This window comes from Electrophorus electricus, chromosome 18 (assembly GCF_013358815.1).
Source record: "Electrophorus electricus isolate fEleEle1 chromosome 18, fEleEle1.pri, whole genome shotgun sequence".
Lineage (NCBI taxonomy): Eukaryota > Metazoa > Chordata > Actinopteri > Gymnotiformes > Gymnotidae > Electrophorus > Electrophorus electricus.
Window position 1 is genome coordinate 8837758 of NC_049552.1, and position 12309 is coordinate 8850066.

Sequence of the window (12309 nt, forward strand, 5' to 3'; positions counted from 1 at the left end):
AAATGTTATTTATATTCATGAAAAAAATAAAATAATTTTATATATATATATATATATATATATATATATATATATATATATATATATATATATATATATATATATATATATATATATATAATTATTTTATTTTTTTCATGAATATAAATAAAATGTGTATATATATATATATATATATATATATATATATATACAGACATATTTTAAGTAGGGAAAATGTATTGGTCTTTAGACTTGAGCGAATGTATGTGTGCATGTGTGTGTGTGCGTGTTCACATGCGTGTGTGTGTGTGTGTGTGTGTGTGTGTGTGTTTGTCATTAGATCTCTCTCATGCTCACTTTACTGTGAGAGAAGGCTGAGGAAGCAGAGCCAGTGCTAGTGCCATTCCAGAGCACCGTTCCATTTCAGCCCATTCTCCCACTTTGCTCCCCCCGACACAAATAAAGGGATTAGGCCACACAGCTTCCGCCAGGCCCTCCATTCAGGACAAAACAGCCAAGAGCTTAGTGAGACAGCCTAGGATACACAGTCAGGTCTCACAACTACTGCTAGGGAGTCTAATCTTATTATGATATGAAGAGAGAGAAAGAGAGCAAGAGTCAGAGACAGTGAGGCAAAATAAAAAAGAGAAAGACCTGTCTGACCTGTCCTAAATGAGTCTTGATCATCAGATTTATAACTTTCTCCTAGGGCTTTCTGCAGGCTCACTTTGCGAATTCAAAATTCAAACCCATAAACTAACGCATAAAATGTTACGTTACCAAATAGCTTGGAAATGCACTAAGGCGAAATTCTACTGTCTCTGTTTCCAGACTTGAAACAAATGCAAGCATCAGCTCTGCCGCCCAGCTGTTCGGACCATGTGACCTGTCAGGAATGACGGCACAGGCCAGGGGCCATGTGAGTCTCCTACATGGAGCTAAATGCAAACCCATAAGTGGTGTCTTCACGCAGGGGCAGAATGTGTGACTAGGGCGCTGGAGAAAGGCCTGGCCGGGAAGCACTGCCTCGCCACCACTTGGCACCCAAATGTGATCTCATTCCCGCATCACTGCAAGAAGCCTAAGCAGGGGAAGCATGTGGTGGGGGGGTACGCCAGCCAGGGCCCGAATGCTGGGCCTCACCCGCCAGGGGTGTGTGTGTGTGTGCACCACATGCTTGCATTGCCTTACAGTATTTTCCAAGAAAAGTAACTCGGGCTAACCATGCCTACGGTCATATTAGGGCAAGACAGAAGAGGGCAAAAAACCTTATCAACTGGGTCTGTGTAAAGATATCCATTGAAGAAAATCTTTCAGGTTTTACTGACTGTCTACCCACTACTCACAATTGTTGGGGTTCATTGAATCAGGGTGATTGAATCAGAAAAATACATATGAATGTCACAAATGTGTAAAATATGCATAATAAATGTCCACTAACGGTATTGAAAGCTCCTTAATTTATTAAAGTATCTCACATGCAACATTTGGCCCGATACGGTCTCCCTCAGGAAACCATGTCTGAACAGTCAGGTGTATATAGGGGCTAATTATAAAATTTTAATGTTAAAAATATATTCATTTTTATATCATTCCTCAAAATCAGGTTAAGAGGCTAAGTGACAATTCTGTGATTAAGCCCAATACAAAAGCAGCACTAAGGAGGTTGTGGGAATGGTAAGCTAACTGTGTATAGAACCGTACATTTTTAATACATATTTTAATGCATATTTAATGTTATGGCGCACCTAGAGGGATGTTTAGTTTAACCAGTAATGTAGTTAATGGCAAACGTACTCTCTGTGTGCAAAGGATTTCTACTCTCAAAAATCTAATGTAGGTGTTGCTGCATTAAAAACCAAAATGCTTTGCCTAGTGAAATGTAAAAATCAGTACTACTGAATGGTAACATATTCAATGAGTGGGTGCAGCTCTAGGCTCTGTGGGTGCAGCTCAGAAGAGAACCCAGAAGAGCTCCTCACAGTGAAGTTCTCCATGTAGGAAAACACACAGCAACATGCACATGACTATGGTGAAGGGGACATTCCATTTGGCAGCAGAGGCATTGTGGGTAAAAGGTGAGTGGGTGCTCAGCAGCTGATGTGTATGGTCAAGCCAGGAGGTTTCAGAGTTCTGGTAGTCCAGTGCACAGTCAGTGCCTAAATCCGGCTTCGTCAGCGCAAACACCGCATCCCACGTGCCAAGCAGGGCTAATTAAAAAACAACACATGGTGGGAGGGCCCCCCCCCCTCGGACTTCAAATCTACCCATCAGCACACTAGGGAGATTCAGCCACATTGCTTCACTCTGGATAAATTGCTTCTGGACCTGACAATACACCTAAGCCACCACCAGCACCACCAATATCACATAATATAACAGTAGTATCACTTAATAACACATCATATCACATAATACCACATAGCTTTTTCCACCTTAAACAGATTTACATATGCAGTGTTTGGGGGAAGGATATAGAGGAGAATTGCCTTGGCAAAAGCAAACATGAAGTGTAACTAGCTATGTAATTTATGATATAAGAGTGCACATTTTTTATCATAACAAAATAATAAAGATTTGTAACTTTAGAATAAATGAGAACTGGGAGTCAACAGCCAGAAGAGTGAACATCAACAACAGACAGAAGAGTGAGGGACAACAACAGACAGAAGAGTGAACATCAAGAACAGACAGAAGAGTGAACATCAAGAACAGACAGAAGAGTGAACATCAAGAACAGACAGAAGAGTGAGCACTAATATTAGACCGAAGAGGTCACCTCACATCAGCAGTGACCCACACAAAAAGTTTGGACAACCATTTTGCTACAATGATCTGAACACAGAAAATATCACAATGTACTGCTCTGAGATAGCAATCAATGCCACATCTAGATCAAAATTCTCTCTTATCCACACACACATACACAGAGAGAGAGAGAGAGAAAGAGAAACACAGAGACATAGACAAAAAAACACCTTCCCTGTGTGTGTGACACCCACATTTAAGACAAAGTGACTCAGGCCCAGAGGACATACCATAAATAATTATGTAGCTCAGTTAGCTCAGGTGTAAACTGTCTTTAATGTTCAGTGATTGCCATGTATAAACTTGATTCAATCGGTTATTTATACAAAGATGCATTTTATAAAAGGCCATATATAAGGTCAATTAATACAAGGACTATCAAACGGGGGGGAAAAAAAAGGTTTTATATATATATATATATATATATATATATATATATAACTGAAAATATATGTATGCCTGGAATCATATGTATGCCTGGAATCATTTGTTTAATTAATTTTAATTAATTTTATTAATCATTTGTGTATTAATTTCGAGCGAAGGTTGTCCTACTGAGAGAGCTTATTTTCCCAGGTCTGATAAAACCTTCTACGACTGCAAACAGTGCTTGTACTTGCTCAGCATGTACTTTTATTGTTATTATTCAAACAGGCTCATATCTCAGTTTTAATAAGAATCTTGGATGTGTTCAGAAATTGAAGGTCATATGGGGAAGAAGCGATTTTCACCTTAACATGTCCTTGTCAATGATGAGAGCCAAATTAATTTAATAATTACCACCTAAAATGTAATGTAATTAGCACTTAAAATATTAATTATTCAACCATTTAACTGTCAACCTGAATTTAATGTTGGCGACAACACCAGCAGCAAAAATACAACTGCTGCTACTACTACTACTACTACTATTATTATTATTATTATTATTATTATTATTATTATTATTGTTGTTGTTATTGTTGTTGTTGTTGTTGGTGTTGGTGGTGTTGGTGTTGGTGTTGTCAACAACAACAACAACAACAACAATAATAATAATAATAATCATCATCATTATTATTATTATTATTATTATTATTATTATTATTATTATTATTATTATTATTATTATGTTATATATTGCATATTGCAATATGTTATATATTGCATTTCTTATTAAAATTTGTTTTTATTACATTTTTATTAAAAGTCTGTGAGCTCATTTTGGACCACATCAAATGTGTCATGATTTTAAAGTCACTCCTCAAATAATGTAATTTTATTAACATTTCCTATAAAACTAGTAATTGAAACTGAACTTAAATCCTGGCCTCAACAACAAGCCATAAATCCCGCCTGTGAAGCTCGGGCTGTAAATTGCAGGCGGAGAGGTGAGAATATGAATGTTGCCCAATATTGTGATTTATGAGCCTAATGATTATAGGGCATGAATCAATTGATGCTGGAATGCCATTAGGCAGAGATCCAGCGAACCGGCCAAGCGCCTTGCCGTAAGCCAAGTGCGCTTCGCGGGATGACAAGTACAACCTTAAACGAATGTCATAAAAGTCAAAAAGGTGCCAATTACATCTCTAAGTGGCCTATCGGTGCGAATCAAATAAACAAATAGGTTACTGGTTTTTTCTTTTTGTTTGTTTTATTTTATTTTTTTTAATTTTATTTATTTTATTTTTTTTTGTGTAAGAAAAGCGAGTGTGCACCTACTGGCTTCCCGGCTCCAGTTATGGAATGGAGGGAGCAAGGCAGAATTTGTGTGTGTGTGTGTGTGTGTGTGTGTGTGTGTGTGTGTGTGTGTGTGTGTGTGTGTGTGTGTGTGTGTGTGTGTGTGTGTGTGTGTGCGCGCGCGGGGGGGGGCTCTCTTGTAGAAACAGTCAGGGCTGTATGATTTACACAGAGGTAGCACGCATCGGCTTATCAGTCGGTCTAAGTCGAAATGTCTCATGGCTATTTGCACAGAAATAAAAAGGGATCAAGGGAAATTATTAACGTAATATTTTGTTTAAAAATGGCCTTATGATTTGGGTAATAAATACTTTATTTTCAAAAATAAAACGGTTACGTTATTATTCTCACAAATTAAAAAGAACTGCCTATTTGAAGAGCACTAAAACATGAAATAAAATGATAAAAATGTATACATTTTCTGATGCTTTCGCGTGCAAGCATGCGCGCGCGCGCACACACACACACACACACACACACACACACACACACACACACACACACACACACACACACACACACACACAGCAGAGCGCACAATAAACTGCTTAAGAAATCCCTATTGATGCCCATCGTAAGTAAACTGGCCTGTCTCTGCAATGCTGGCATCTCCAAGGCGATGGAATGCAAGGTTTCAGCTATGAAATTCACATTGTTACCTCTAACTGTTAAAGGCCATGTCACGCAAGCTGGGGGAAAGGCCCGCTATAAAGTTACGTAGTGGATATATTTCACTGTTTGTTGTCTGGCATTGAAAAGGATTCCCACTAAGAACATGACAGACGTAGTGATGTTTTCAAATATCGGATGGGGGGACCTCATAAATGTAGGAACTTGCATGAAGAGAAAATCCATAGAACACGAGGCACCCTGTGGTCAACACTCAGGTCTCGGACACGCGGGATTTGAAAACAGCACCCACCCATGGTGCGTGGGCAAGTACTTACTTCGCTTAAACCACTCTCTACGGTTCGGTATGAAGACTCTTGCTTTCTCGCACAGAAATTGAAAAACGAAATAAAAACGATGCAATTCTACTCGTCTTTGTGGAGGCTCATATAGTCAACGGCAAATTTGTTGTCTATTTTGTCAATGTGAAATATTGGATAACACCAACAAAACTTTTTGATAAGACCATTAAGTTGTTACTTCTTAGGTAATAGTAGATAAAGGTATTAGTAATTTAATAATACTAAATATTTAACTAGTCTACAATTAGGCCTACTGCCAGGCAGTAAAAACCACATTGTGAAAGGTGTTAAAATATTTTCATACACAAAGCAGAAATAAGAACTCAAGGATCGGTGAACAGACAAATAATTCAGTGATTTATGCCTAATATTATCACATTGATACGAACATACATTTAGAATTGAGTTGTGTCTTTTTGTTATTAATATTGCTCATAATGTATAATAAGAATGCTGGATTAAAAAAATGCGACATTAATCACGACAGGCTATTGATCATCTTTATATGTCGATGACAGGTAAGCAGCAGTCTGACTTCAGCGCTCAGAAGGTGTCGAAGCAGTGGTATAATTATTTCAAACGTGTAAACTATGATTTCCACCACCTAACTGCAAAACAAGGCTTGCACTTATGAAACATTCAAACAACAGGCCTACTGTGCGCATACTCCACCTAAACAGTGTAATGTGCTGATATTCGAAAGAATATCTTGCCTTAAAATTATAAAAACGCGCCTGCCACATATGTGAAGAAGAAATCTGTAATATTATGCTGGTTAAAATAGCTTAATATATAGAAATTGATGAAAAAGATAGGACAAATTAATCTTCGGATCTTGAAGCCTGAGTTGTGTCATCCGGAGATGAAGGGAAATTAAAGACTTTGACAGACGCTGTAAACGCATACTTCTGTCCGTCAAGAGTTTAGGAAATATGGTTCATTAAGAATAATTATTAATTATTAGTCCACTCAAGGCAAATGAATAAAATGGCAGTCTATTCATTGGCATTAGCCTACTACACAAAAACACTTATATGCGCCGAATTTTGCGAAACATTCATCAATTAATTAAACATAGCATATACACATATTTTGAATAACCCAAGCCCTTACTGTTGGTAGTCGTGCTTGCAGTACAGCTTTCTCTCCCGGAAGTAGCAGCTGGTGGTGAGCGGTTGTTGACACACTGCACATTGCAAACACTCTTCGTGCCACGAGGACTCGTTGACGCGCATCAGAAAGCGATCAGATATGGGACGCTGGCACCCCTCACAAACCGCCTGGTGATGGCACTCCGTCCCTGGAGAGGAAAGAAATTACTAGATATTAGTTATAATTGGAAAGCCATTAATCAGTCAATCACAGGAAAAGTCGAAAAGTCCAGAATTAGAAGTAGAAGGCTCGTCTTGTCTTAGACTGCGTGCTGCAGTCACGTCTAACACAACTTTTAAAACGATATTTAAAAAATCAGAACCAATAACAAAAACACAGTTACACACTTGACTAGGCTAAAATAGCAACTGATTCCTAGAGTATTTGAAAAATACACGAATCAAGATTCAGCTAAACCAATAAACAGACAATAATAATATAACGTAGTTACTGACTTTAAAAAATAAACAAAAATATCGGCAAGAATCCAGACTGACTAAAGTAACTGCCTATGTTGACAAATTCAGATATTTGTAAATTTAGATTTCAGCGTGCCGGATGTTTGAAGTTTTGGGCATATTTCTCTAAAACTATTCATACTATTCATTAATGAACATAGTGTGTATATATATATATATATATATATATATATATATATATATATATATATATATATATATATATATATACACACACACACACACGCACTCTATGTTTATTAGATAAATATGTATGTATATATATATTTATATATACATACATATTTATATGCATACATACATATATATATATATATATATATAAATTATTTTTTTTCATTATTTAATAGCCTATTTAAAATAACACCGGTGCTCTAAAAAAATCTGACAAGTGCTCTAATTTACATGAAAGACATAAGACGCAAGAATGCATCCGAATAATCCCGGTGGCATTCAAGAAGGGTCTGCCACAATTACGTTTTAACAATTTGACAGTGCTGTACTCGTAGCAATTTGACAGAGTCAACGGTACACTCCATTATCTAAAAGTACCTTGGATACCTGTGCACCGCGGCTATCTCCGGTTTCTATGTAACAAAAAGGTACATGTAAAGACTTACCAAGCATAACTCCAAGAGTAGCTTGTCCCGTACGCAGCGGGTGATCTTCGATTTTGATACCGTCTAACATATCTGAATACTCAGACCTTTTTCCCGCGGAGAAGCACCGCTCCAGTGACTCAGGACCTGTTGCAATATCCATAACAATATTTTGTCAAACCTGTCCTTGTTTTAAATTCCAACAATAGCCCACAAATCAGTTGAAACCACACTCTCAATCCTATTGTGCATGTAGCTAAGATGGCCAACTTAGAAACTTCTCATCAGAGTTGGCATGGCCATTGACGGGATCTGCTCCATCATACCTTGCTTTGGCACACAGGCACGGCGAGTTCGAACAGCAAACTTGATAAACACACGCGTAATCACCTGCTTATTACAACTGAGTGAGGCTAGATGTGTTTTGCACAAAGTTTGTATCCCGGCCGCGTTGTTACGAACTTCAAAGAAGGATCCTTCCGTTCAGTACTACACATAAGTTGTCTCGACGCACGAAAATATGAAAGTAATCAGTAAAATCCAAGGAAATATGACTGAGATGTCACAATGTTAACTGTTAAATTAGTGTGCCATTCAGATCCCTGCCGCTCACGAGAGCCCTAAACCGAGATACAATTGAGGGAATACACCCTCCCCTTTCTGGTCGCGTCACTTCTCAGACTATTTACTGAGTTCGGGATACTATTGGTGCACAGGGTTCGTGCGCTCTGCAGACTGGAACTAAAACCGTTCCGCCTACAAAATCGCAACATCCAGATCAGAAGCGTATACGAGGGGAGTAAATATCTGTATACAGACAAAAAAAGGCATTAAAATCGCAAATACCGAGAAAACAATTAAATTCAAGGCGTAAATAGTTGAAAGAAAGAAAGAAAGAAAGAAAGAAAGAAAGAAAGAAAGAAAGAAAGAAAGAAAGAAAGAAGACCATCTGAGATCGAAAGTTGATTAGTATAGTAAACTCTAGTATACTAAAGTGAATAGGGGGACAGTGGGACTGATGTGAAAATTATTGGAGGGACATACGGACTCTCCTATGTCATGCTGCAAGCATAGGGTAATTTTTTTGTTTTGTTTACAATTTATTAAAAATTGTAATTTATAACTTATGTAATGTGTAATTTATTAAAAGCAAAATCAAGCAACACTTTGACATAAATGCAGCGCTACTATATATTACATTTCGTATTTCGTCATTAAAAAACAAACACAAAATGTCGGGCCTTTGCGATAACACGGATAATCCCGACAGTGCCATTATCGGGAAATATAGATTATTATTATTGTTATTATTGTTGTTATTAATAATAATAACATTATTATTGTTGTTGTTATTATTATTGTTGTTATTTTTTATTATCATCGTTGTTGTTGTTGTTGATGATGTTGTTATCCTATTATTATTATTATTGTGGCTGTTGTTATAAAATTCAATCAGATTAAGCACTTGTCTCCGTTTCTTGGTTCTATTATTTTGTGAGTCTTTTTATTCGATCATCAAGGCTCTCTACTCATACAGAGGCGGCGCTTTGATATCAGGTAGTGGAGCATCGCCCAGGCCGTTCGCATGCCTTGAACCTTTGTGGCCATTATGAAACCTCGAACCTTCTGACCCTTGTTTCCAATGCACCTGGAGATCAGGGCCGATAATTGCAGACGCAGCGAGGTCCAGATAGCGACTGACCGCGCAGCCTGGAAAAAAAGGAAGACCGGTGCGCGTAGCGCCACTGAGATTATTCGTGATAAATAATTTATATATGAAAAAACGAGCAAACGAGTAGCCTAAATATGCCGCGTCTGTAGAACCACCTTCATTCAAAAACAGTTTTGTTTATTTAACAACGAATAAATAAGGAAGCAGAGCTAACGAGAGCAAGCGATAAACTGTAGGAAACTTCCTAAATAATTAATATCATTGTCGATTCAGCACGCCAATCTCGATGTTGTACAAGATATTAACACGTTGATATTTTATTAGTTAAATGATTCGTAATTAGAGGTAGATTTGTTATTGACAAAATGTAAGCATTTCATTTAAAGGGAAATAAATACTCCCTGAATGCCATTACTTTTACAGGTACTATAGGAAAAGGCTCCCTTATAAATGTAAATAAAAACTGACATTATTTGAAGTCTAACTCACACCAGCACTAATTTCTCGTTGGTGTTCCATTTAGAATTTTCATATATACGGAACACTGTTCATTTTAATTCCTGCGTATGTTTGCACATTTGTGTACAAATCCAAATGTAGTAGTTTTTTTTCTTTTCTTTCTTTTTGTTGTTGTTCATTTCATGTGTCTTGTGTTGTTGCTAATATTTATGCCATTTCTGGGGTGGGGAGGTGCACTCCACATATCCCACCTCCATACTTATTTTAAATACCAGGGAATTATTTAGTTCAATCCAAATGCCGTTATCTAATCAAAAAACAATGCAATTTATATTTATATTCGCATTGACAGCACTTGGCCGACGCTCTTATCCAGAGCGACTTACATATTTATAAGTATAGCACTATGTCGGATGTCTTCACATTATTAGTCAGTCAACGTAGAAAAATTGCTGGAACCATGAATGCATTAAGCAACTTTACCTTGACCTTGTACTAGTATATTTTGGTCTTCAGCGGATAGAAAATCACAGCGCGGTTCTATTTAAACCTGCACGTTCTATAGGTGCTGAACGCAAAGTGCTGCGTCGCATTCCAGCCGAGTCTAAGCGCTGCGCATAATTTGTCATGTTCCACTATTTCGGCTTTGTGTCAGTGTTTCCATACCCCCATAGCTCGAAATTTCACGCAATTATGGGAGATACCTGTGCGCCTTCATTATGAAACAATTCTCCGCGGTCATTAAAAAAAGAAACCCTTCAGTCGACACTTTAAAATCCATAGGCCATTGCAGTTAAACGCATTTCTTCCTTTACAAGTTCAGCCGATAATGTAATGTTTTCTCCCAAATGCCCGTTTCCACAATGCAGTCTCTCCTGCTCAGAGCAAACAATCTAATGTAAAACCAATCTCCTGCATCAAGGACAAAATCAGGATAAGGAAAGGATGTGTGTGTGTGTGTGTGCGTGTGTTTGCTTGTTTGTGTGTGTGTGGGGGGGGGGACGGACCAAAGTCGTCTTCTAGAGTTAATTAGATAGTATTATTTATGGTCCAGTGTTTAAATCCAATGGATAAAACGTCCAAGAATGGAAATAAATTTAGCATTACACAGAAACCAACCTGTCATCACACTGAATGAATACAGTGGTCGGACCAACACATACATTATTTGCCAATCTTTATAGCGATAAACCGGTTAGATCGTTTATTGCATTAACTTGTATGTTTTGGAACTGTGTAACCACACAGGGGTTGATTACATTACAGTGAATGCTGGTAGCCTACAGGATCACATCTTACATATTGTATATCAATTACATTTTGTATACCGTTTATCGCTGTTTACTGTAATTTTCAGTGAAGAATACAACAGGTTTATCATAGAGAAATTACAATTCGATATTTATACAGAAAGAAATGATGTGCACGGTAAAGATTACGCAAATTACCCCCCAAAAATCAATTAACAGTAAAAATGTTAGTATATATATATATATATATATATATATATATATATATATATATATATATATATATATATATATATATATATTTCTAAACAAAACAAAATTATGAGTAGTAGTTTTAGTATTAGTATTAGAAGTATTAGTATTAGTTGTAGCAGAATTTCATGAGAAAGAAAAAGGTTTCAAATGGTTTCAAAACCATTGAAAATAAATATCCTGTGCTTCATAGACTTCACCATAACAGACAGGCACTTTAGCTACTTCAAAAAAACCTGCATGCATGACATTACTGTATCAAGAGATAGAGAGATTGTTTACCTCGCTGTCATAGGTTTAGCTGCATCCTTTGTGGTACATGAGTCTGAGGAACCACTGAACCGCTCCATTATCCAAATGACCCTTACTGAGATTTTGTGCAACATGCCCTCTCGTGTTGACGAGATGAACTGCAAAGAGCTCTGGAAGGGGAAACGCCGTGCAACGCACTTCGAACGCGCGTGGACCTAATTAGCGGTTGAGACAAAATGCCGCAATGCCAGAATCCACGATCAGAATATGTAAGACTGTATCATATCTTAAATTACAGCCCTAATGGTCTCAGTTCATGAACCAATTTATCTAATCAAACATTTTAACGTAAATGTAGAGAGAGTATTTTCTTCTTCTGAAATTGCACGCTACACGCCATGAAAGATGTAGGAGAAATAATTTTGTCAGAACCGCGGCGAACTACACTCAACGTCATCAGCCATACGCAAGAGGCACGATTTGCGTGTACGGAGGGATTTGGCCTATATTTCCCGAACTCCTAGTCACTGGTTTACGAAGTGTTTCATAAAGACAAACCTCACTGAGCATAAAAATAATTAGTGCAAACCACAATATTTACAGTTTTTTTTTAACCAAAAACAAAACGAAACAAAACAAAAAAACCTTTCGTTATTTATAACATCCCTAACCTGGAAGCATGGAAGCTTTCACGTATACTGTAGGCTCAGA

The 12309-nt window shown here is 37.4% G+C and overlaps 1 protein-coding gene across 3 annotated transcripts in view; it reads right to left on the reverse strand.

Moving 5' to 3' along the window:
- The window catches only part of lmx1bb (LIM homeobox transcription factor 1, beta b), a 56383-nt gene extending 44681 nt beyond the window's left edge, over nt 1-11702 (reverse strand). Inside the window, exons 1-3 of one of the 3 annotated variants that reach the window (XM_027009812.2) lie at nt 11629-11702; nt 7735-7860; nt 6597-6783 (exon numbers count right to left, since the gene is read on the reverse strand). In XM_027009812.2, coding sequence (XP_026865613.1) covers nt 6597-6783; nt 7735-7804 — 257 coding nt within the window. In that variant the 5' untranslated portion in view covers nt 7805-7860; nt 11629-11702. Of the gene's footprint in view, nt 1-6596; nt 6784-7734; nt 8308-11628 lie in introns of those variants that run through there. The other 2 variants (XM_027009813.2, XM_027009811.2) reach the window with 2 other exon arrangements.
- Nucleotides 11703-12309: the final 607 nt, after the last annotated feature.